Source organism: Drosophila gunungcola, unplaced genomic scaffold (genome assembly GCF_025200985.1).
Source record: "Drosophila gunungcola strain Sukarami unplaced genomic scaffold, Dgunungcola_SK_2 000028F, whole genome shotgun sequence".
In the NCBI taxonomy this organism is placed as follows: Eukaryota; Metazoa; Arthropoda; class Insecta; order Diptera; family Drosophilidae; genus Drosophila; species Drosophila gunungcola.
In genome coordinates this window covers 400558-428356 of record NW_026453206.1, presented here as the reverse complement: position 1 = coordinate 428356, position 27799 = coordinate 400558, and the positions used below count along the sequence as shown (strand labels likewise).

The 27799-nt window shown below is 37.8% G+C and overlaps 1 protein-coding gene across 3 annotated transcripts in view; it reads left to right on the top strand.

The window, feature by feature from the left end:
* Positions 1-27799, top strand: part of LOC128263929 (putative serine/threonine-protein kinase STE20-like) — a 272782-nt gene that overhangs the window by 125129 nt on the left and 119854 nt on the right. For 2 of the 3 annotated variants that reach the window (XR_008268572.1, XM_052999204.1), the window contains exon 2: positions 15559-15987. Coding sequence is in view for 2 of the 3 variants with exons in the window: in XM_052999204.1 (XP_052855164.1) it covers positions 15559-15987 (429 nt within the window). In the remaining variant the exon portion in view is untranslated. Of the gene's footprint in view, positions 1-15558; positions 15988-25831; positions 26298-27799 lie in introns of those variants that run through there. The other variant, XM_052999205.1, reaches the window with a different exon arrangement.

Below are 27799 nucleotides of genomic sequence, written 5' to 3'. Positions count from 1 at the left end.
ACTCCGCCGCCCAAATGTATAGAAATTTTCCGACGGAGAAAAACACAAATTTCTTCTGTGGACCCGGTGGTCATAATAAATATAGAAAACTTCAACGGACCTTACCAACGCACTGCCAAAAAACAACTTATTTAACAACTGATGGGGCTTGATTCCCAAGCTGCTCTCTATATTATTGAGCAGCTTTTAAGAGAGAACTTTATAATATTTAAAGAGGCCATGAATCTGTTACGGGAGCGGGGTAAGAAATAAAACCAGAAAGAAATAGATACCGTAACCAGAGACAGAAGACACTGTGAACTGCAGGTGGCGAAACACCGAAGTTGGTCAATACAGTAACCAGCAACGAATTGGTCAGAGTAAGCAATTCATACGAAAATACAACTGACAATAGGTGTATGCAGCAATTAATATGAAACCTAGCAGAACCCAGAAGTGGGACAGTAAGCCCGAAAAAGGGGAAATTCTGTACCTAAGTGGGAACACTTAGATGACCCGGAAGCAAAACCACCGGTATAAAAGAGCCCCACCTCAGGTTCAAAGGGAGAGTAAAAAGATCATTGCGAATCGAGCAGTCGGAGTCCAAGATAAGTGCGAATCAGACAAGAAACGACCGCGGAACCGCGTTAGGTCCACTACTGGCAAAAACAGTAATCGCGGAGGACCTATCCGAGTGATCGAATTTAGAACCCGATAGAAATATAACTTATATATCATGGGATCTACAACCTCGAAAGCATCCGACAACACGGCAAACGTGGTGAACAACGTTGAAATTGTAGACCACAAGGAGGACATAACCAAAGTCTACAATGTTTTGTGCCTCATTACTGGACTCTTGATCTTTATGTTGATTCTGAGCTTCCTCCGGATCTACAAGCGATCTGTACAGAGACGTCGGGACCACGGACACGAGCTGGAGAAAATCATGGCTGTCGCCGCCAATTGGCCAGAAAGGAGCCAGCACTAATATATCAGCCCGTGCAAAGATAAAAAACCACATCATTATTATGATTATTTCAAATTTCGACAAAACATTAAACAATACCCATTCATAATAAACCAGCAATTAAATACAAGCAAAAGACCAAAGTTTTGATTTGTAATTGGAACCACCAGAAGAAACCTCAGCTAGAAGTGCTACCGTCAACCGTCGCGAGTGCCGTTTTCACTCTTCTCTTACCCGCAATTCGTAGCGCCGTAAAGCGAATAACTTTTTTTCTCTGTTTGTGAAATGAGACCAACATCGCGCAATTGCCCAAGAAATGACAATTAACATAATTTTTTTTTATATAAATTAATCCAACACCTTATTAATAATGCTAAGAGAATTTGCACTAATATAAATATATTTATGCATATGTGTATAATTAATTTTCCAAACCCAGAATACCACAATGAGAGCTCTCGTCGATGGAAATAAAAAGGGGTAAGTGAGTTGTGTTTGACTTACTGTCAAGCAAACTTTTTACATATATATTTACACATATGCGTATATACCTAGATCTTTGTGCAATTTAAACATTTAGATATACATATATATAGTCTTCATACATTAGATTTAACGTCCTGTAAGATTCATATTATCATTTTTATAAATTAGCCCAAAATATTATTCTTAAATATATATATTCATGCTTAATGTTTCTTTTTATACGTTAATACAAATATTACATACACTATATACCGAATATTTCTCAATTTAATTAATTTGGCACCCCAATTTACTCTTATATTTGTCAATTAAATGTGCACCTTTTTAAATAAAAATCTTTTTAATAAATTGTAATATGAAGCCGAACTCAATAATGTCTTGGTAAACGTTTATAAAAGGGGGAGCTGGCGCAAATGGAAAAACTCGGGTTAAGAAAAATGACATAACTTTCGACTGACAACATTGACACTAGGGGATCGCATTGCAGTGGCCGGCGGCGATCCATCGGCATACGGGACGTATGAAGGGGCAGGGTAAAACAGCCACACGCTGCCGATCGAAATTCGGTCAAGCGCTCGAACTAGCTACTTGAGAAGCTTGTGGGCAGCGACGACAAATGACAAAACGAACTGAACGATCTCTATATTTTTCCTAAGGCACGATAAATTTATTCTCGTTATGTAGGGGAGGGAGTGGTTTCCAAAGAACCCACCCCATCTGGCGAGCTTAGCCGGCAACCAGCGTGCCTACTCAGGACGCAACTCCCTCGGCCCAAGTCCTGTGGACTGGGCACTAATATACCGACGTAACAGAATTGGCGCCCAACGAAAGGATTCTTCGCATCCTTAGAGCTAGGACTTTTAACATCTGAAGATTTTTTGTTTTACGTATTAAAAGGTTACGATTTCAAAAATCGGAATACCGGATGTAGGGCATATCTGAAAAATTACATGCTATACATAATTTTCAATTTTTCCGAACAAAGATCAAAAATAGTTTGTGTCGACACCTAAAATTCCTCTCCGCAGGTATAGTTAATTTAATTGTTTTTTTTGTACATATAAAGTCCCCAACTTCAGCGACAGTCTGAATTGAGAAGGCCTCTCAATCGGAACTTTGTCTCAGAATAGCCGTGCGACTTTGTGACTCTTTTTAATTTCCAGTAAAACCATTTGTCTTTGTTTTATTAATAGAAAAATTTAATGCGTTGTAACTGAAAATTGTATAGTCCTTATATAATATTATCAAATCACGTGCAAGACCGACATAGCATTTTTAGGGAACAAACTTAAATTTTTTTTTGGGTTTTCTCTGGCCGACGCTATCCGCTTGAATCAGGCAAGGACCCGGTCGCTCGAGAGGTTCGAGTCCAGAGGAAACCGATTGACCAAGAGGGGGGAGGGGGCGAACAGACCAAATCCGTACAAACCGACGCTATCCGTTTGAACCAGGCAAGAACCAGGTCGCTCGAGAGGTTCGAGTCTGTACGGATTCCAACAATACAAGGGCGGGAGGACGGAATCTATCTCTCTGGCCGACGCTATCCGCTTGTACTAGGCATGAACCAGGTCGCTCGAGAGGTTCGAGTCCAGAGAGAGAGGAAACAGGGAGGCAATTTCTTTCGTCTGTCTCAAATAAAGCTCTAGTCGTCTGTCTGTGAGCGAGTCTACCTGATTCCGACGACTGGGAGGGAGGGGGTTTCGGACAGTTCCTTCTACGGGGAATCAGCACTCCGGTGGAGGCTGTAGTCCTGGGAAGAGGTCAGAAGGACATGAATGGAACTGGTGTCTCCGGTGGAGACCAGTTGAATCCTATCATAAAATTCACTTATTTAGGGACCTTTTAATAACTTCTTGGGGGCTTCATTTCGGACGGTTTCTTGACCCATAAACAACTTCCAATGCCAGCGAACCCGATTTAAAAATTTCTGTATTCTCTTCATAATACAATTGTCAAATAAAACTGCTGTTGTATGCAAAAACAATCAAGCAGCGTAAAAAAGTGAACGAAAACACATTTGTCCAGTTTTTTTTGAGTCGCGTCTTGGCTCAAGTGTCTTTGTCGTCGTCATTCAAGTTGGTAATTTGAAGATTTACCTCAATTATTTTTAATTTTTATATTTTTCTGATTTAACAAAAAAAAAAGTGTGGCAGGCGTGTGCCACTATCAAGGTTGGTTATTGTTTACTTATTACTTAATTACTTCGGCACGAGCCAAAACCTTGAAATAAGAAGATAGGTCAGTAAATGGCAGGGAAGAGGAAAAAGGTAACGTTGACAATACCGCCTACTAGGACTGCAAGGGCTTCAACCTTAGCCGCAAGACAGGCCTGGAGAGCCAGACAAACCGTGACAACTAGCGATCAACAGGCACAGGAACAGTCGGTCAGCTTTGGCAGCAAGCTAGATAATTTAGGAAGCCTGGCAGATTACCACAGTTCCACCATGGAGGAGTCGACAGGAGCTGTAGGGGGTGAAAACTACTACTTAGGACCACCACAAGGAAGGTCCAGCGTGCTACCCAATACAGGAGCACGGTCACGACAGTCGGAGTCAGAAAGCAGGCTGGAGCGAATGATGTCTGCGTTGATCATGCAAGGCAACGAGTTAAGGGCTACAGTCGCAACCCAGATTACGGAATTAAACACCCAGATAATTAATCTGCAAACAAAAGTGGCAGAAATGAGTGAATCACAATCAAGTAATTCACAAACAACCGGAGACACGCCTGCACAAAGCAGCACTTCTCGGCCGGCACCGTCGAGCCGCGGTGAGCGTCAACTTAACACCGAAACAGGGGTTTCGGGGTCAGCACCGCCGCCAGAACTTAATTCCATGGACCAACATAATCAGAATGACTCTGGCAGACGAAACTACAACAGTGCATGGGAGATATCGGGAGCTGAGCACCGACCAACAGAGAACCAGAACGTTAGATTGGACAAGTGGAATCTTAAATTTGATGGGACCAGCCGAGGGATGTCAATAGAAAGTTTCCTCTTCCGAGTAGATCGCATGAAAGCACTGTATGGGTATACAGATGAACAGGTATTCCGAGAATTTCACTGTTTACTCACTGGCTCCGCCAGCAAATGGTATTGGCAAATGCTTGAAGACAAAGCGGACGACCATTATTTTGGGTACCACTCATTAACCCGAGCGATGACCAGAGCCTTTTCGACATCGGAGAACGACTATGTCACCATAAAAGAGTTAATGGAGCGACGGCAGGGATATAACGAGAGTTTGGAGGATTATATTTCTGCGATGCACAATCTGCAGTTTAAACTAAGAAATAAGATTCCAGAATCCAACCTGGTGGAGATATTGAAGGAGAACCTTAATTCGCAGATGGGAGCCTTTTTGTTGGCGTCAAGCATATCGACATTAGCCGAGTTTAAGAGGGAAGGAATACGGGTCGAAAAATGGTTGAAGGACAAGAGGTCGCGCCCGCGGCACGTTAACGAAATCATAAATGAATCGGAAGAAGGATATGAAGCCGATGACTACCAGGTGGAGGCTTTTCAGAGCAACCGACCACCGAAGGGAGCTGGAATGGTAAAGCCAGCAAGAGGAAATCCATTTCGTCAAAACTTGGACAAGAAAACCTTGGAGTCAATGGGAACGGAACCCGGAGGGGAATGCACGTCCCCGTTTCATACATACCTTTGCTACACGTGCAATAAGCCGGCGGACTTTTATCGCCACCGTAAAAATGTAGACGGAACAGGGTGCCAAGCCCGGTTCCATGCAACGCAGTGTCATTATTGTGGTAAAAACGACTCTTATCACTCTACTCACTCTTCTTTTTTACGGAAAAGTCTGATCGGAGAGCCGGGGAAGACCGGTCAGAAAAACGACACCCCGAGACAATAAAAGAGGCGACCTCAAGCCCCGCACAGATATCGTCTCATAAGACATGGTATCAGCGTAAGGCAGAGTACGAGGAGGCTCGCGCCCGTATCTTTAATACGGCACAAGAGGAAGAAGACGAAAGGAGTAACCGGAACAATAAGAAACTTCGACACCTGCACCAGACCCTGGAGACTGCACGGGAACTTAAAAGAAAATTAGTTGCGTCTATCATCAGCCTGAAAAATGACAACCGTCTTTTTGCCAAGACAAAAGTAGACGGCGAAGAAATTGTAGCCTTATTGGATACAGGGGCAAGTGCCAACTGCATTGGCAAAGGAGCGGAGCTGTTTTTACAACGGAGGCAGCATAAGATGCAAAGATTAACCAGACAAAACGTACAAACGGCCAGTGGGGGGAAAACTCAAGTTACAGGCATGATCACTCTGCCGGTAGAATGGGAAGGCGAAACAAAAGAATTGGAATTTTTAATAGTGCCCGCCCTACAACAACACTTTTATTTCGGAATAGAATTTTGGGAGGAATTTAAGTTGCCTTTACCGGGGAAGCGCCTATTAGAGGTTGCGGAGTTAGATACAGTAGCGCCCGAAGAAGAGAATCCCGAACGCCCCGAAACTGCATACACCCCACACAAACTTACCGAACAACAGGAAAGCACCCTTAAAAAAGTAGTCAACACCTTCCCATCCTGTACGGAGATGGGCTTAGGGAAAACCGAGTTAGAAGAACATGTCATAGAGGTTACCCAGGAGAATTTACCTATCAAGCAGAGGCATTATCCCATCTCACCAGCAAAACAGAAACTGGTATTTGCCGAACTCGACCGAATGATAAAATTAGGGGTAATAGAGGAAAGTAACAGTAGTTGGAGTTCCCCTGTGACCCTAGTACAAAAGGGCCCCAAAAATCGCCTTTGCCTAGACGCCCGCAAAGTTAATGCCCGGACTGTAAAGGACGCGTACCCGTTACCACACATAGAGGGTCTACTAAGTCGTCTACAAGAAACGTTCTTTATATCTGCTATCGACCTAAAAGATGCATTTTGGCAAATACCGCTGGAAGCAAAAAGTAGAGAAAAAACAGCTTTCACAGTGCCAGGACGACCTTTATACCAATTTACCGTCATGCCGTTCGGTCTGTGTAATGCTGCCCAGCGCATGTGCAGACTGATGGACAAAGTAATTCCAGCAGCATTAAGAGAATTCGTTTTCGTATACCTGGATGATTTACTGGTCTGTTCTCCAACTTTTGAAGAACATTTGGAAATGTTGCGACAGGTCAGTGATTGCCTGAGGAGAGCAAAATTAACAATTAATGTGGCAAAAAGTAAGTTCTGTTACAGCCAAGCTAAATACCTGGGGTATGTAGTAGGTGGGGGGTGCATAAAAACCGATCCAGCAAAGATAAAGGCTATTCAAGAATTCCCACAGCCAATATCCGCTAAACAGATGCGGAGATTTTTGGGAATGACAGGGTGGTACCGGCGTTTCATACAAAACTACGCTCAAACGGCAGCACCGCTTCATGAAAGCCTCAAAAAGGACCGAGTCAGGAAATATGAGCTCGAGGAAGAGGGTATTAAAGCCTTTGAGGCACTGAAGACCAGCCTGGTATCAGCACCTGTGTTAACAACACCGGATTTTTCAAAACCTTTCACGATTCAGTGCGATGCATCGACGACCGGAGTCGGAGGGGTGTTGTTCCAGACAGATGAAGAGGGTGGCGAGCATCCTATCGCGTACATGTCCTCGAAACTGGACAAAGCCCAAAGGAACTACAGCATCACTGAACTTGAATGTCTAGCGGCAATATTGAGCATCAGAAAGTTCCGCCCATACGTTGAAGGAATGCCTTTCAAGGTCATAACAGATCATGCTAGTCTAAAGTGGCTCATGGGCCAGAAAGATTTATCAGGCAGACTAGCAAGGTGGAGTTTGAAACTACAGGCCTTTGATTTTGAAATCGAACATCGGAAAGGGTCACAAAATGTGGTTCCAGATGCGCTTTCAAGGGTACATATGGATGAAGTAACAGCGGGACTTAGGGATGCGGCAGAGATTAACATAGACCTACAATCAGCAGCGTTCCAGTCGAAAGAATACAAAGAATTGGCTCAAGCTGTTGAAAAACACGCAGAAAAGACTCCGGATACCCAAACGTCCGAAGGATACGTTTATAAGAGGGTAGGATTCCGAACAGGCGAAATAATTAATGAGGACCGTGCTTGGAAGCTGTGGGTTCCAGAGGAACTTCGGCAGGACCTTGTTCAACAGGCCCACCATTCTCAAATGGCAGGACATGGCGGCATACACAAAACTTTAGCTCGACTAAGGCAGTTATATTACTGGCCCGCAATGACGGTTGATGTACAAAGAACTGTTAAGAATTGTGAAATTTGCAGAGTCAGCAAAACAACGAACAAATCCAGCCGACCGCCGATGGGAAAACAACGAATAACTGAGCGGCCAGGACAAAGACTTTACATTGATTTCATGGGACCATATCCCCGTACCAAATCCGGAAACACCGTGATCTTTGTGTGTCTGGACCATTTCACCAAATTCGTCTGGCTAGAGGCAATGCGAAAAGCAACCGCAACAGCCGTAGTAACCTTCCTTGAAAGAAACATTTTTCATCAATTCGGAGTGCCAGAATATATTCACTCCGATAACGGTAAGCAATTTGTGTCGTCAACATTTGCCGAGTTAGTCAGCCAATATGGAATCCGACACGTTCGAACGGGCTTCTATTCGCCACAAGCAAATGCAGCAGAACGAGTAAACCGATCCGTGCTACAAATGCTCAGGTCAGCTACGGACAAAGACCAGCGGCATTGGGACACACACCTGAGTCGAATCGCGTGTACGCTACGAAGTGGCTACCACGAAGCTTTGGGACTGGAACCATATTATGCAATGTTTGGGACCAACATGGTCACACACGCAAGTGCGTATCCGATCATGAGACGTATCGGCGGCCTATCAGCAACAGATCAAGCTCTATGCTTGGCGGATAAGATGGAACTCATACGCAGTGTAGTTAAGCAAGGGTTAGCCCGGGCACACGAAAAAGCTGAAAGAACGTACAATACACGCAGTAAGGAAATTGAATTTGCAGTAGGGCAGGTGGTATACCGAAAAAACTACAAGCAGAGTAACCGAATGGAAGGGTATAATGCAAAGCTAGGGCCCAATCGGGTACGGTGTCTCATACTTGGACGCAAGGGAGGGTCGCTGTACGAATTAGGGAATTTAGCTGGAAAAAGTATTGGAGTATACCATGCCAAAGACCTTTTCGCTGCTTGAAACTGGTTGAAAACCAACAGCAATCAGTGCAATTGTACTACACAGCAAAGGAGGATCGTTCTTTTTTCGGAGCAGCCAGTATTTCTTACTATATAAATAACTATGGACCTCACGAAAGACATCGAGAACACGAGGGAGGCCGTGAAGAGGCATCTGGAAAGGTGCGAGGCCGAGGGAAGACCCCTCCCCTCAGAAGCTGACGCTCGGGACCGCAGAGACATAGCGGTGGACGAGCGGGAAAGACTCGCCTGGCTTGATACGGAACTAGAAGATACACTACGAGCAACGCAGTGGGAAATTGAGAAGACCACGGCAAGGATAAACGCCGATTACAACCGCCTCAACGAACTAATTCGGTTAAGGGACGCAACACAGCGGGACCTGCGGATATGGGAGGAGGACTACCGCCAGGCACGGCTCGAGACTCCGCACTTCGAAGCAACGTTCGAATACATATACGCAAAGAACGAGCGGATCCGGCGAGAAAGCCGATTTGCAATTCGCCGGCGGCAGAGGAGGCAAAGTCTGCCTCCAGAATACCGTATCTACACCGTGGCGGAAGACGACGATGAGGAGGAAGACGACGACGAGCCGACCCCGGCAAGACGGCGTTTATCAGAGTAAAGAAAAAAAAAAAAAAAAAAAAAAAAAATTATATATATAAAAATCGTATCGTATCAAATAAATGGAAACAAATAAAAATATATATGTATATTCCACCTGACTTCCTTTTTTTTCTATTCTTTTGGTTAAAAATTAATGATAATAATAATAGCCCGGATATCTCAGTCGGTAGAGCATGAAACTCCTAAATCCCAGGGTATGGGTCGAGGCCACACGTTAGGGCAATAACGGACTAATTACAATCGCTCCTCGTAGTTTTTTTTGCGAGTGCATTCCATGCTGAATCAGCATCGACGACCCTCGAGCGTGTTACGGGAGCGGGGTAAGAAATAAAACCAGAAAGAAATAGATACCGTAACCAGAGACAGAAGACACTGTGAACTGCAGGTGGCGAAACACCGAAGTTGGTCAATACAGTAACCAGCAACGAATTGGTCAGAGTAAGCAATTCATACGAAAATACAACTGACAATAGGTGTATGCAGCAATTAATATGAAACCTAGCAGAACCCAGAAGTGGGACAGTAAGCCCGAAAAAGGGGAAATTCTGTACCTAAGTGGGAACACTTAGATGACCCGGAAGCAAAACCACCGGTATAAAAGAGCCCCACCTCAGGTTCAAAGGGAGAGTAAAAAGATCATTGCGAATCGAGCAGTCGGAGTCCAAGATAAGTGCGAATCAGACAAGAAACGACCGCGGAACCGCGTTAGGTCCACTACTGGCAAAAACAGTAATCGCGGAGGACCTATCCGAGTGATCGAATTTAGAACCCGATAGAAATATAACTTATATATCATGGGATCTACAACCTCGAAAGCATCCGACAACACGGCAAACGTGGTGAACAACGTTGAAATTGTAGACCACAAGGAGGACATAACCAAAGTCTACAATGTTTTGTGCCTCATTACTGGACTCTTGATCTTTATGTTGATTCTGAGCTTCCTCCGGATCTACAAGCGATCTGTACAGAGACGTCGGGACCACGGACACGAGCTGGAGAAAATCATGGCTGTCGCCGCCAATTGGCCAGAAAGGAGCCAGCACTAATATATCAGCCCGTGCAAAGATAAAAAAACCACATCATTATTATGATTATTTCAAATTTCGACAAAACATTAAACAATACCCATTCATAATAAACCAGCAATTAAATACAAGCAAAAGACCAAAGTTTTGATTTGTAATTGGAACCACCAGAAGAAACCTCAGCTAGAAGTGCTACCGTCAACCGTCGCGAGTGCCGTTTTCACTCTTCTCTTACCCGCAATTCGTAGCGCCGTAAAGCGAATAACTTTTTTTCTCTGTTTGTGAAATGAGACCAACATCGCGCAATTGCCCAAGAAATGACAATTAACATAATTTTTTTTATAAATTAATCCAACACCTTATTAATAATGCTAAGAGAATTTGCACTAATATAAATATATTTATGCATATGTGTATAATTAATTTTCCAAACCCAGAATACCACAATGAGAGCTCTCGTCGATGGAAATAAAAAGGGGTAAGTGAGTTTTGTTTGACTTACTGTCAAGAAAACTTTTTACATATCTATTTACACATATGCGTATATACCTAGATCTTTGTGCAATTCAAACATTTAGATATACATATATATAGTCTTCATACATTAGATTTAACGTCCTGTAAGATTCATATTATCATTTTTATAAATTAGCCCAAAATATTATTCTTCAATATATATATTCATGCTTAATGTTTCTTTTTATACGTTAATACAAATATTACATACACTATATACCGAATATTTCTCAATTTAATTAATTTGGCACCCCAATTTACTCTTATATTTGTCAATTAAATGTGCACCTTTTTAAATAAAAATCTTTTTAATAAATTGTAATATGAAGCAGAACTCAATAATGTCTTGGTAAACGCTTATAAAAGGGGGAGCTGGCGCAAATGGAAAAACTCGGGTTAAGAAAAATGACATAACTTTCGACTGACAACATTGACACTAGGGGATCGCATTGCAGTGGCCGGCGGCGATCCATCGGCATACGGGACGTATGAAGGGGCAGGGTAAAACAGCCACACGCTGCCGATCGAAATTCGGTCAAGCGCTCGAACTAGCTACTTGAGAAGCTTGTGGGCAGCGACGACAAATGACAAAACGAACTGAACGATCTCTATATTTTTCCTAAGGCACGATAAATTTATTCTCGTTATGTAGGGGAGGGAGTGGTTTCCAAAGAACCCACCCCATCTGGCGAGCTTAGCCGGCAACCAGCGTGCCTACTCAGGACGCAACTCCCTCGGCCCAAGTCCTGTGGACTGGGCACTAATATACCGACGTAACAAATCTTAAAAAGCAAAAATAATGTCATCAGTTTTCACTCGAAGAGGCCTAGTGCATGCCCGTTGCGGTGATAAAATGATTTATCGCATAGAGCGCGTGGATGAGCTTTCAGCGCTCTCTCGTGATCTGGGCGTACACAAACGGCTCTTCCCCTCTTTTCATCATCCTACAACTTCTGCTGCTTCATCTAGATCGCATGATAGGGTACTCTTAATAATGAGAGCCTTCGCACCTAAAATGTTATTTTAATATTTATCTATATTTTTATTGTCCTTAGTTTTAAAGAATGTTAATTGTCAAAAATTTGCAACTTTCTCTTTGTCTCTTGAAGTCCTCAATTTTACTAAAGCGCGCATCCCAGTAGGTCCTCAATATGTTCGACCAGACTGAAATAGGTAGTTACATAGCTGCGAGTGTAGTTAAAATCCTAGTTAAGCACAAAAAGGGTGTTAAGGTCGTCCATAGAATGCACAGTGTCTTATGAAGAAATGAGGACTTGAATAGCAATGTCTTAAGAATAGCAATATCTCGACAGTTTCGAATCTATTGTTAATTTACAAACTCTTCTTGGCCTTTTCTTTGTTAATGTCCCTAGTATGATATTATTGTATGACCAAGTCTTTTACCAGTTTTCTCCAAGCATGACCTTATCTTTCTGACACTTTCGAATTTAGGGACTATAAAAATATTAACTACACTGAATTGGAAGTGGAATATTAAAATTGTGATTGGACGTCCATAAATATGTCTCCCAATATAGGGCACCAATGGAATATTTTTAACAGCAACATTGATTACCTGTTATACATTTTATTTTAATAAGACAAAAACTATCTATCCAAAGCAAATTCCTTGGTTTACGATTTTATTAGTATGTGTAATACCTTGCTTTTAAAATTAATAACTGGGCCATTGAAATAGACTATGTCTAAACCAAAAAAAAAAAAAAAAAATAAATGTACTACGCAACTCCTTATTAATATTCCCAATCAAATATGTTAATAATACCACCTTGATACGGCGCAAACATATTTCCAAAACAGCTGGGCCAACTCAACGAATGCTAGTGGACAAAACAATTATAGTTCCCACCCTGTTTTACGGTGTTGAAATCTTTGGGCATTGCGACACTCAAGATATGCAAAAATTATCTTTTGCTTGTAATTCAATTGTCCGTTACGTGTTTAATCTCCGACTTACTGACCACACTTCCCATCAAATCAACAATATTCTTGACCTTAGCCTTAGTCAGTGGATTGACCTTAAGACTTTAATTTATTTTCAAAAATTGGTGTGCACCCGTGAATCGTATTACTTGTTTGAGAAACTTCTTCCAGCTTATTCGCAAAGAACACAAAACTTTAACATCCCTAGTTATAAAACCTTGTGCTCTAGGAGGCAATTCTTTATTAATGCCATTCGCCTTTGCAACAATCTACCTCACGCTCTTAAAACCCTCGGAAGCGCGTCTTTGTTTAAAATCAAAGAATTTCTGCAGGCTTAAATATAGTTGCAACTTAACTTATATTATTTTATTTTAAATCAAAAATTTTATTTTTCTCCTTATCTTAAAAAACTCTGTAATTGTAATTCTCATTTTTGTTAATATTTAAGTAGTACATAAAAATTGTTATTTTATTTAAAATTTTTTCGCAATCCGTTGTGAATAACGCAATAAATATAAGTCTACACTTTTAGCGTTAGGATTTAAACAAATGAAATGAAATTTTCAACGATATGTTCAAAAACTTCAAAAAATGCGTTTCCGGGAAAAACGAAATTATGTTTTTCATACGTGAGCAATCTGGTAGCACGGCCGGTCGTTTGAAACGCAGTATCTCCGTTAGGTTTACTCGTTTTGACTTGAAATTGATTCAGAAAAAAAATAAAAATGAAGAAAAAATGTAAGTTTCTACCCTTAAGCAGTATAATATTTTATAACATATTAAATAAATAAAACCCCATATACATGTATTTAAGTAGAATCAAAAATCGCTCCTGAGTGATACAAACAAAAACATCTCTTAACCTTCAACATAAAAAATATTTGATATCAAATTTTCTGAAGAATAATGAATAAGCATAAGGATGAAAAAAAAATCCAAAACAGAAAGTTGTCTGGCTCCCAATAAAACATTTACTTTTTTATAACTTAGTTTTTTTTTTTAATAATTGCTTGCATCTTGCTAACTTTTGTGCAAACTATCTGATTTCATATTTGGTTGCTTAAATTAGGAATAGTTTTCAATTTAATTTTAAATAATAACTTTTACAAATTTTACAAATATTTAGTGAAACCAAATTAATGGTGAATATTTTTAGGCTTTATCTGTTCTAAATTATGAAAAGTTGCTGTTTTTGTTTCCTAATAACTTTTTACAACATTTATCCATAAAATGGAATCTCAAGAACTACATAAGTAAACTAACCAAAATCGGCTCTACCAATTTTTAATAGTTTAAAAAGTTATAAAGTATAATATTTAGAACATTTATGTTAAGGCATATATCAGATATAATATATCACTTGTCTGTAGCTTTAATAGTTAAGAAGTAATAGCCGTGCAAAATTAAGTGATTTCACGCTTAATAAGCTAAGTCGTAAAACAGTCGCAACGCTTAACTTTTTTTCCAGAATTCTAAAACAAGTCCTTAAATTTTTTTGAAACTGACAAAAAGATAGGAACAAATTTTTATTTTGAGATATACCAAATTTATCTTTTGTACGGGGCGTTTTTATACTTTGCATAGGGTATTATAATTTCAGTCAGACGTTTGCAAGGAAGTGAAGGAGACATTTCCTGAACAGCGTCACTAGCAGAGTCGATCTAGCCATGTCCGTCTGACCGTCCGTCTGTCCGTCCGTTTCTACGCAAACTAGTCTCTCATTTTTAAAGCTATCAGCATAAAGCTTTCCCAAAAGTAGTCTTTCTATTGCAGATAGTATATAAGTCGGAACGGGCCGGATCAGACGACTATAACATATAGCTCCCATAGGAACAATCGAAAAAATAAATGAAAAATAATTATAAATCTGCTGTTTTTTATTTTTTTCTTTTAATTCTTTGATATATAGTAATGGTTCAATATTTTAGAATTTCGGTTTAAATTTCATAAAAATCGGACGATTATAACACATAGCTCCCATGGCAACTATAAATATATTAAAAAAATAATTTATTTAGAACTACGCTTTTAATTTTATTAAAATCGGAAAAAGATATCATATAGCTGCCATAGGAACTATCGAATAATTGAGCTGCAAATCATCATAGCTTCAATGTTTTTAAACATATATGCAAAATAATTCATAATTTTAATTTTTTCGAGAATATTTAATTCTTGCAATAGCTGCAAAAAAGTGAATTATTTTACCTACCCGGGTTAAAGAACTTAACAAAATTTAGAGAATGTCACTATCTCCTAAAACAATAAATTTTCTTAAAGTCAATCCCTATTTAGCGATACCTTTCGATTGGTGTATTACTGGTGTATCACAGCAGATTTTCAATTCTACGGCCATATAAAGTAGTCGTTTATGCACACAAATATGAAAAAATTGGTTTTTTCGAAAATATTCTGCCCTTGTTACATATTTTTGAAACCATAAACCATAAAAGAAAAACACCAGTACTTAAAAAAATTGAAAAAAAAGAAGAAGAATTGCAGAAGATTTTTCAACTTTGTCTGCTTCAATTATTTATGGTATACTCTACAGGCCACGTAAAAAATTTCTTTAATAAATAATCGGACCGATTCAAGAATTCGTAAAAGAAGATGGCTTAAATATAAAAACTTTTTTTTACACCGACTAATTGGGATAATATGATTTTGGAAATATTATTGTAGTCTTATACAAATCAAACACCATCATTCGATCTTGAATTATTGACCTTACGGTGACCTCGAAAAATTGTACATATGTGCCATAGTCCCTCATATTTAAATTAAGGTTATATTTGGTTTGCCCTTTTTTACATTTATGTTTTTGTTTTTCAGGATTCCCGGAGACTATATTGGCACTAATTTTGAAGGATGTTTTATCAGCGCTTACATACATTCACTCTCAACATTTTGTTCACGGATCTATAAGGGCAAAACATATACTTATAAATTCCAGAAAAGCTGTAGTAACCAATTTTGCTGACTGTCAAAATTTTATTAACAATGGAAAACAAAAACCGTTTTTAAACGGATTATCGGTGGAAAATAAGAAACAGTTGTATTGGACGGCACCAGAAGTTTTATATCAAAACCTCTCTGGTTACACAGAAAAAATAGACATATACTCCCTCGGAATCACATGTTGTGAAATGGCAAATGGTTTTCAACCCTTTAGAGACACTGAACTGACATACATGTATATTGAAAAAGTTCATGGAGTTCTTCCTTTTTTACTGGATAAAAATAGTCTTATGGCTAACCATGGTAACTAACACCACAGTTCATGTTATTTCATTAGCATGTCAAATAATCTACTTCAAGACAGCAAGGTTATTTTATACTTAAGGGGTTACAAGGGTGCCAATCAAACTCAAGGTATATATATATATTTTTAACCCTTTTCTGCATTAGCATAGCAATAATAAAGAAATATTTTTTTGTTTGCTAGTATGTGTTTATTTGGTTACAAATAATATATACTTTTTTTTTTTTTCTTTGGGGCTAAGTGTATGCCTTCATCAGACAAATTATATTTTTTATGAAAAAACTTTATGTTCTGTTAGAATAACTCGCATAAGCGTATGTACCGTTTTATCACAAAAAAAAATTATTGAAAGTAAAAAGCCATATATGGCGCTGTATGCGGTAGGGTATTACAAAAAATTTCAAAATTTTGTAGTGCAGGAGACATTTCCGACCCTACACTCAAAATTAAATTTACCCTAAAAAATAGATATTTGCATAAAAATTTATTTTTTCTAAATCCAAGATAAAAATTCTTGTTTTTTTTTTTACTAAAAAGGAAATTTTAAGCTCAAAAAAGTTGGGTAGACTAAAATCGAAATTATGAAATTTGAAAGACTGAATCGTTTGCCCATTTTTGCTCACCAATTAGTTTTTTTTTGCCCACCTCCAGTTTTAAGAAATGGGAAGTTCAAAAATTTTTGAAAACTTAAAAGAGAATCGGTTGCCTACCCTTTAGAATTTTTAATAAGTAAAAAAAAAGCTTTCATAATTTTTTACCTAATAAAAAATAATTTGCCGAAAAAAAAGAATGCACATATTTGACCACCTCTTAAAATTTAAGAATTTAAAAAAATTCGTTTGCTCACCTCTTAAAATATGATTTTTTTAACAAAAAACCTTTGCCGACGGCCTAAAATTAGAATATTTCGACAAAAGTCGGTTGCCCACCCATTAAAAATTGTTTTTTCAAAAAAATAAAGAATGCCCATGTTGCCCACCTCTTAAAATTTCAGAATTTAAAAAAAAATTGTTTTCTCACCACCTAAAATTAGTTTTTTTTGCGAGGGCCAAGGAATGTTCTGCAAGCTGAGGGGCACGGGAGAGACCGATTTGTCGTACTCTTCGGTGCTTTTCGGAGAGTAGAAAGAGAAATATGGGTTTCGTTGATCGGTTTGGAGCCTACGCACAGTGGTCGGGCTTGTATGGGATCCGCGGCCATAAATACTAAATATTTTTATACCCTTGCAGAGGGGATTATAATTTCAGTCAGAAGTTTGCAACGCAGTGAAAGAGACGTTTCCGACCCTATAAAGTATATTCTTGATCAGCATCACTAAAAGAGTCGATCTATCCATGTCCGTCAGTCCGTCCGTCAGTCCGTCCGTCAGTCCGTCCGTCTGTCCGTCCGTTTCTACGCAAACTAGTTCCTCAGTTTTAAAGCTATCTGCATGAAACTTTCTCAAAAGTTGTATTTCTATTGCAGGCAGTATATAGGTCGGAACGAGCCGGACTGGACGACTATAGCATATAGCTCCCATAGGAAAAATCGGAAAAAAAATACAAAAAATATTATAACTTTGCTGTTTTTTAATTTTTTTTTATTTCTTCGACATATATAATGGTTAAATATTTTAGAATTACGATTTAAATTTCGTCAAAATCGGACGACTATAACAAACAGCTCTCATGGGAACAATAAAAATATTAAAAAAAATATTTAAAAAATTTTTACATTTTTATTTTGTAATTTTTTTCTTAGAAATTCTTTTTGATTATTTAATTATTTGACAGTTCAGAATTACGTTTTTAATTTCAATAAAATAGGAAACCGATATCATATAGCTGCCATAGGAACTCAAATAATTGAGCTGCAAATCAGCATAACTTCAATGGTTTTAAACATACACTCAAGTAAATCATTAATTTAATGTCTTCAAGAATATTTAATTTTTGCAATAGCTGCAAGGGTTTATGAACTTCGGCTTGCCGAAGTTTGCTTCCTTTCTTGTTTAATTTTTGTTTAGTTTTTCGACATATAGTAATGGTTAAATATTTCAGAATTACGTTTTAAATTTCATCAAAATCGGACTACTATAATATAAAGTTCCCATAATAACAATAAAAGCATAAAAAAATTAATAATTTGACAGTTCAGTTACGCTTTTAATTTAATGTTTTTAAACATACACGCAAGCTAATCATAATTTTAATGTTTTCAAGAATATTTAATTTTCGCAATAGCTGCAAGGGTACATGAATTTCGGCTGGCCGAAGTTTGCTTCCTTTTTTGTTAAAATCTTAAAATAATAAATAATAACGGGGTGTAATTATCATATGGGGGCAACCGACGGAAATTTTCGTATATAACCTAGGAGATTTCAGTAAGAATCTGGATACTATATGGATACTAATCGATCGGCGCAGAGGCTTTCATATAATCGGACGTGTAATTCGACGCTCCTCTTTCACACTGTGTTCTTCCGGTGTTTTACGTATTTTACCTAGCTCAGTTGTCTTGTCAGTAACCCTACTACCTACATAAATACGTATTACATATAGACATTTAAAGTTAATGACGGTTTATTTAAATTAAAACAAGCTACCAATTGACTATTTTTCTTATTGCTCTGCTTGGTTCAGTGTTTACCGTTAATCCTAAAGTTTGGTGCTGTTAGTGACACTTCGCTCTTTGTGCTCTCCGCGTACATTTACACGAAGTTGCATTCGTTGCACTTGTTTCGATCGGTTACTCAACGCTTACATCCGACCGCTATCTGTACCGCTGCTGCTGCTCTTCAACGCTTACACGCTCTCTGCCCTGCTGCTGCTCTGCTGTTCAACGCTTACATCTGACCGCACTTCAACCCGCTTCAACGTTTATACGGTATCTGCTCCGCTGCTAATAAGCGCTTGCAGCTGTTGACCAACATTTCTCGCTCACGCTCGAGGCTGATACGGATGCTCATATACTACACCCGCGCTCCCCTCTTCTTCTGTGCACAGTGATCTGATAATAAACCAAAATGACCATCGCTTGCACTGCTAATAAATGCGAGTATAATGGCACTATTAGTGGCGATACCTACCTCATCTGCTGGTTATGTGATAACTGTTCGCATTTTAAGTGTGCAGGAGCTGGCTTCAACGGGCGTGTTGGGGATTTAATCTCCAAACGAGTTGGCGGATGAAATGCGTACGTTCATGAGGCAAACTAGGACTGGATTTGCTGAAGTTCGTAAACTCTTCAATGCTATGAATGGCAAATTCCTGGCAGTGGAATCTCAGTTTCTTGGACTTAAGATTCTTAGCGAGTCACCGAATAGAAAAATCGCAAATAATAATCTTCAACTTCTTGTTCATGATTTACCATCCATCTCGACGCCAACTTATGCTAATAATATGGACCTTTCGCCGAACTCTGCCACTGGCTCACACTACCCCTTCTGGACCTTCTTCTGTTCACTCGCGTGCCTCATTGGCTACGGAATCACTTAGTAATGTTCTACCGGAAGAAAACATGGCCTCTCATGGACTACATCTGGCTCCTGTTGCTACAAACTCTGCTCCTGCATCCGCTTCTACATCTGGTGCTGTTTTCTTCTCCAACGATATGCCTGGCCCAAGCCTTGCGGCTTCTAGACGCACTAATGTCCCTTTAAGTGGTGTTCCGAGAAGTAACCGTCCAAGGAATAGGCGACTTCTGATGTCTCTGGGATTCCTCTGAGAGGGGTTATTCAAAAATCAATATTCGTGACGAGACTTAATCCCGAAGCCACTGCCGAGGATGTTAGGATCTTCCTCTGTGAGAAACTGCAGGCCCCGGACAACGCTATTTCTGTACATAAGTTCATTTTTAAGCAAAAGCGCAACATCTCTTTTAAAATTCGTATCACTGATTCTTATTTCTCCAAGGCACTTGATTCTACACTTTGGCCAGTTAACACTTTAGTACGAGTATCTTCAGAAAATCCAGTCTCGTGGGTCTAATTCAGCTGTTTCAAAAAACTAAGAAAATCAAATCTGTCAGTTTTATACCAAAATGTGCGAAGCCTACTGGGTAAACTGAGTAAGGTATATGTTAATAGTCTTTCCTTCGACGCCGACATCATTGCTTTAACTGAAACATGGCTAAACTCTTCGGTTTCCGATCAAGAAATATTCGTTGATAAGTTTGTTATCTATAGAACTGACGGCATCTCTTTGGGAGGTGGCGTGTTAATTGCAGTTCACAACTCACTTTCATCGGAGATTTTTCCTTTTAAAAATCTTCTTTCCATTGAATTCGTTGCAGTTAAAATTAATATCAATAACATTAATATGTATATAACTTGCTCTTACATTCCTCCTAGATCTGATACTTCTCTCTATTTAATGCACTTGTCTGCCATTCAATCCTCTCCTATTGCCGATGAGGACCGCCTGATTATAATGGGAGATTTTAACATATCTAACGTGTCTTGGATCTCTTCATTGGACTCCAATCTCCTTTTTGCCGAAAGCCAGCATTACTTTATCGACGGACTTGTCTCTGGTCCAGATAAACTTTGTAAAGAACCATTTGGATAGACTTCTCGACTTAGTATTTGTTAATAACGACACTCTAGCTAATGTCCTCAGAAGCCCTCCCTTTTCTCTGCCTGAAGACCCCTATCATCCAACCCTATTGTTGAATGTTGAGATCGTTGCAGAAATTCAGACTAAGGCGGCCTTACGCGTAAAATGTTTCCGCAATGCCAATTTTGTTGGTTTACACCAGCATTTGAGTGCTATCGATTGGTCCTTCTTAAAATCATGTAATGACAGAAACTGACATTGCAGTCGTCATTAAATCTTTTCGTTCCCGAGGTATCGGTAAGTGACTCTTCTAAGTCCCCATGGTTCAATAGGCACTTGTCTTAACTCAAAAATAAAAAATCGAGGTTGTATAAAAAATACTTAAATTCAAATTCTGCGGTTGATTTTTCCAATTATGTCAATTATGTTCTTTAATGCCTCTAAACTTTGTTATGAATGCTACATCGCTCAATGTAGAGATAACATTCATAATGATCCGAAAAGTTTTTACTCCTTTGTAAACTCCAAAAGAAAATCAAATGCGTATCCTTCAACTATGTATTTACACAACCGAACTGAATCATCATCTTTAGACATTTCTAATCTTTTTGCAAACTTTTTTCAGTCAACCTACTCTCTTCAATCCTATGACTTTTCCACTCCCTACCCATATGATCTGCCCTGCATCAATAATATTTTTGTCCTCAATTTGAAGTTAGCGATGTTCTTAAAGCCCTTCTGTCGCTGGAAACGTCCTATTCCGCGGGCCCTGATAACATCCCTAGCTGTGTTCTCAGAAACTGTGCCGAAGCTCTGTCTTGGCCAATCACTTTTCTATTTAACTTAACTTTATTATCTTCAGAGTTCCCGAGATTTGGAATGAATCTTTTATTTTTCCAATTCATAAAAAAGGCTCAAGGTCCGATGTCAAAAATTGTCGTGGTATAGCCAAACTTTCTGCCATACCTCAGCTTTTTGAACAGCTGGTCACTTGTCAACTTCAACATATGTGTGCCTCCATCATCTCTCCCGCACAGCATGGCTTTGTAAAACAACGGTCGACCACTACTAATTTTCTCGAATTTTCTACTCTCATCCACCGTAGTTTCCTAAATACTGACTTCAGCAAGGCATTTGATTCAGTAAGCCATAGCCTTCTCCTTCAGAAACTATCTCTTCTTGGTTTTCCACCTAATTTACTTAACTGGATTTCTGCCTATCTTTCAAACAGAACTCAACGCGTTCTCTTCAATAATCAACTTTCCTCCGTCGTAAATGCTTTTTCTGGTGTCCCCCAAGGAAGACATCTGGGGCCACTTCTTTTCGTTCTTTTTATTAATGATCTTCCAAAAGTAGTGTCATTTGGGGCTACTCTAATGTATGCGGACGATGTAAAAATTTGCCTATCATTCTCTGACCAAATGTCATACCTTCGCCTACAGTCGGACATTGATCAATTACAATTATGGTGTTCCAACAATTTGTTGCTTCTTAATCACACTAAATGCAAATTTATGTCCTTTTACCGGACACATACACTCTTACCATCTTGAAAACTCTACTTTAGAACGTATTACGCAAGTAACTGATCTAGGTGTCCTATTTGATAGCAAGTTATGTTTCAAAAACCATATTTCTGTCATCATTGGTAAAGCTAAGGGTGTTTTAGCCTTCATAAAACGTTGGGCCAAGGAGTTTGACGACCCGTTTACAACATGGTTCTCCCCATTTTGAAATACTGCTCATGTGTTTGGAGACCTCAATACATTGATCAACAAAAATTAATCGAGTCAGTCCAAAAGCAATTTTAATTATTTGCTCTCCGACAGCTGAATTGGGACCCGGTGAGTCGTTTGCCACCTTACTCTTCAAGGTTAATGTTAATTGATCTAAAGTCTTTAAAACATCGTAGAATGTGCAGCGGAGTAATTTTTTTGCATAAACTTCTCATAGGTGAGGTGAATTCTGGCCTCCTCCTAAGTATTTTAACACCGCTATTCCCTCAAGATTTACTCGAACTTTTCGACCTATTCACTTTCCAATTTGTAGATCCAACTTTGCACTTCAAGAGCCCTTTCGGATGCTTTGTTCCAATTATAATGCAGTATACCCTGCAATATCTTTGGAAAATTCTATTGATTGGTTATCATCTAACATTTATGCTTTTCTTGAATCATATAATATTTAGTTAATTTTAAGTTTTATTTATTTTAATCATATATGTGTAAGTTAGCAGTTCATTGTTAACTATAAATCAATAAATAAATAAATTATAGCTGAACAATAACTGTAAAACGAGTTTTCGCCGGAAAAACTATTTTTCTTTAAAATAAAAATGACAGAAAAGATACATGTATTTATCAAAAACGACCATCAATTAAATACATTTTTTTAATTTATATGTTTACCCTTTTATATTTATGTACATATATGTGAAGTAACAAGTCGACAAACATACATATGAATGTGTAAAAAAAAATGTATTTCATATAGTTTTGTCCAGAAAATCAATAGCCTGAAGTTTTCTTTGACCAGCAAAAAAAGGATCAGATATTAAAAGCAATCTGTTATGTAAATCAGTATTCGACAGGACCCTTGAAATTTTCCGCGTATGGTTTAGCCTAAATAAGCACGTCCCCAAGAATGCCATAATAACTAATAGCCGGTGCTCTAAAACGCATTAAGCCTAATGCGCATTTCTTTACCCAGGGAATCCCAATAGGCTAAATGCCGCATTTAAAATAAATGCGATTAATAAATGCGATAAAAAATCATTCGCCTTAGACGTTTTTAGAAAAAAATACCGGTATTTTGTTCGTGCCACCACTACAACAGCTGTTTTCTACATGCAAGGTTGGCGCAATTTATGATTTCTTTCGAATATAAAATCTATTTTGTATAAAAATGACTTAGTTTAATGACTTAGCGCACGCTGCAAATTCTGGTCGCAGTACCACAATGAATTACTGCTGTATCTCTGGCAGGAAATAACTCCCACACATACGGGGATTCTTGCCCTTTTTAGAAATTTTGGTGGTCTCCATTGCAAACCCGTCAAACAACACCATCAGCTTCTCTTCCTTGTCGTTCAAGTTGGCAAATGCCTTGGTCGCATTATGGATACTCACTCATATTTATTAATCATTATCAAACACATAAAAGACAAACCAAGAAAGCTCACAATTATATACTAACTACAATATTGATTTACACAAAACATAACACATACTACCTATACTTTTTGTTGTAAAATGGAAGTTAATACCTTTATTTAAAGTATTAAGCACTTTCATTTCACAAAAACGTGTTTTTAATAAACAAAAAATATTTTTCAGGGAGAGTTTCCCTTGCACGTTGCTTACGCTGAAATAGCCAATGAATATTTTGCTCTCTCTTTCAATGCTATTCTTGAAGACGACAGATAGAGCAAAACAAAAATATGAATAAATTCAAATAGCTAGACCAATTATAAATAAGAATTGGTACATTTGAAGTCAAAATTTTAACTTGGATTTTTTTATTAATGGCCTATGGAACCGACCACTGTGCTACGTTGGGTTTCTGCGACTTCTAGATTCTTTGAACCCAATTTTGGGCACTTTGCGATTTTTTGTCGGGAATGAAGGGGTGCACGGGGGCCGCTTGTTTTATATCGTATGTTGATACATCTTTGATATTTCTTTATGTGCTAAAAGTTTTCTTAAAAAATTACTTAACTAAGTTGCACTTGGTTCACACTCGCATGAAACAAATGCCCTTTGTTTGTTTTTATTTAGTCCCATTCCTATCCAAATTATTTTTATTTGTTTTTCCTGTGCGTGCATTGCGTTTTTGTGAGAATCATCACCGTATATGATGTGTTCAAAACCAATTACGAAATAGGTATTCGGTTATCCGTAATGGATACCGGTTAAAGTATTTTAAACTTGCCAAACTTTGCTTTCTTTTTTGTTTTGTATTTATTTTTCCAATGGAAGCTCTAGGACTTAGACGTCCGCTTAAAAAAAATAAAACCGTAGTTCTGAAAACCATTACTATATGCTTAAAAATATTAAATACAATTTAAAGAACGGTGAAGTTTTAATTTTTTTATTAATTTTTTCCTGTTTGTTTCGACTTATACACTACCTACAATAGAAATACCAGTTTTGGAAAAGTTTTATGCAGATAGTTATAAAACTGAGAAACCATTTTGCGTGGAAACGTACGGGCGGCCGGACACAGAGACATAGTTAGATCGGCACTTAAAGAGATGATCATCAATATATATACTACTCTACTTCACTGCGTTGCAAACTTTTGACTGAAATTATAGTTTAAACAAGAAAGGAAGCAAACTTCGGCAAGCCGAAGTTCATATACCCTTGCAGCTATTGCTAGAATTAAATTTTTGAAAACATTAAAATTATGATTTACTTGCGTATATGTTTAAAAACATTGAAGCTATGATGATTTTCAGCTTAATTATTAGATAGTTATTTTATATATTTTTATTATTTCTATGGGAGCTATATGATAAAGTCGTCCGATTTTGATGAAATTTAAAAAGTAATTCTGAAATATTTAACCATTACTATATGTCGAAGAACTAATAGAAAAAAATTTAAAAACAGCAAAGTTAGAATTTTTTTGTATTTTTTTCCGATTGTTCCTATGGGAGCTATATGATACAGCCGTCCGATTTTGATGAAATTTAAAAAGTAATTCTGAAATATTTAACCATTACTATATGGCCAAGAACTAATAGAAAAATTAAAAAACAGCAAAGTTATAATTTTTTTTTGTATTTTTTTTCCGATTATTCCTTTGGGAGCTATAAGATATAGTCGTCCAATTTTGATGAAATTTAAACCGTAATTCTGAAATATTTAACCATTACTATATGTCGAAGAACAAAAAAAAATTAAAAAACAGCAAAGTTATAATTTTATTTTATTTTATTTTTTTTTTCGATTGTTCCTATGGGAGCTATATGCTATAGTCGTCCGATCCGGCTCGTTCCGACTTATATACTACCTGCAAGGGTATAATAAATCTTAACCTTTCATATTGAAGACTAACTAGCAGCCGCGCATTTTCTTAATTTACCTTATCACATTAAAGAAGCACTATGTGCAAAAAAAACCGTTTTGGTGGATAAACTCTATTTTATAAAATACTGACTTGAAATATTTGGTTTACTATTTGAACTTAAATAAAATTGTGATTATTGTTTTTTTTTTTTTAATTTGTTCCCGCACAGTTGATAAAATTAATTTTTAATTTAATAATTTTTAAAAATTTTAATTTTAATTACATGAAACGGCAGAGAAGCCGGGTAATCCACGATACGGTCGCCACCGCTACGACAAGAGAACCCGTACTCTACTTGCTAAGCCTGGTCAGGAGGTGTTCAGGCGAAACTTTCCACTGAGCAACTTTTGCAAATCCCTCGACGCCAAATTCGAGCGGAAGGCTGAAGGCTAGAGTCGTGAAGTCAGTCGGCAAAAACGCGTACCTGTTGGAGGACTTGCAAGGCCTCAGTTTCGGGGTCTAACACGCCAAAGACATAACCTGCCGCCTTGATTTCAGTTGCCGGGTCTCTAAAGCTACCTCTCAAAATCCTTGGGAACAAAAAATGGCGAACGATTTTGGTATAAGTCAGTAGTACTACAGTAGCAGCAAAAGGTCGTAGTTGCCCGGAGCGACTCCAGCCGGCCGAATATGGGTGATGTCCATGCAGAATCCTTTGTGGCATCCTTGGCTGAATGGGTGCGCAATGGCTATGACATCTAAAAGACTTCAACAACTACATATATTCCGACGCAATTAAACATTGTTAATAAATTTGTGTTTGATTTGTGTATACATTTTGGTATGAGATGGCATCTTATTGTGTAATTAGACGTCGATTTGCTATCCATGGTTCTCCCCATTTTGGAATACTGCTCATGTGTTTGGAGCCCTCAATACATTGATCAACAAAAATTAATCGAGTCAGTCCAAAAGTAATTTTTATTATTTGCTCTCCGACAGCTGAATTGGGACCCGGTGAGGCGTTTTCCACCTTTCTTTATGTGCTAAAAGTTTTCTTAAAAAATTACTTAACTAAGTTGCACTTGGTTCACACTCGCATGAAACAAATGCCCTTTGTTTGTTTTTATTTAGTCCCATTCCTATCCAAATTATTTTTATTTGTTTTTCCTGTGCGTGCATTGCGTTTTTGTGAGAATCATCACCGTATATGATGTGTTTAAAACCAATTACAATAACCAAATAGGTATTCGGTTATCCGTAATGGATACCGGTTAAAGTATTTTAAACTTGCCAAACTTTGCTTTCTTTTTTGTTTTGTATTTATTTTTCCAATGGAAGCTCTAGGACTTAGACGTCCGCTTAAAAAAAATAAAACCGTAGTTCTGAAAACCATTACTATATGCTTAAAAATATTAAATACAATTTAAAGAACGGCGAAGTTTTAATTTTTTTATTAATTTTTTCCTGTTTGTTTCGACTTATACACTACCTGCAATAGAAATACCAGTTTTGGAAAAGTTTTATGCAGATAGTTATAAAACTGAGAAACCATTTTGCGTAGAAACGTACGGGCGGCCGGACACAGAGACATAGTTAGATCGGCACTTAAAGAGATGATCATCAATATATATACTTTATAGAGTCGGAAATTTCTACTTCACTGCGTTGCAAACTTTTGACTGAAATTATAGTTTAAACAAGAAAGGAAGCAAACTTCGGCAAGCCGAAGTTCATATACCCTTGCAGCTATTGCTAGAATTAAATTTTTGAAAACATTAAAATTATGATTTACTTGCGTATATGTTTAAAAACATTGAAGCTATGATGATTTTCAGCTTAATTATTAGATAGTTATTTTATATTTTTATTATTTCTATGGGAGCTATATGATAAAGTCGTCCGATTTTGATTAAATTTAAAAAGTAATTCTGAAATATTTAACCATTACTATATGTCGAAGAACTAATAGAAAAAAAAATTAAAAACAGCAAAGTTATAATTTTTTTGTATTTTTTTCCGATTGTTCCTATTGGAGCTATATGATATAGCCGTCCGATTTTGATGAAATTTAAAAAGTAATTCTGAAATATTTAACCATTACTATATGGCCAAGAACTAATAGAAAAATTAAAAAACAGCAAAGTTATAATTTTTTTTGTATTTTTTTTCCGATCATTCCTTTGGGAGCTATAAGATATAGTCGTCCAATTTTGATGAAATTTAAACCGTAATTCTGAAATATTTAACCATTACTATATGT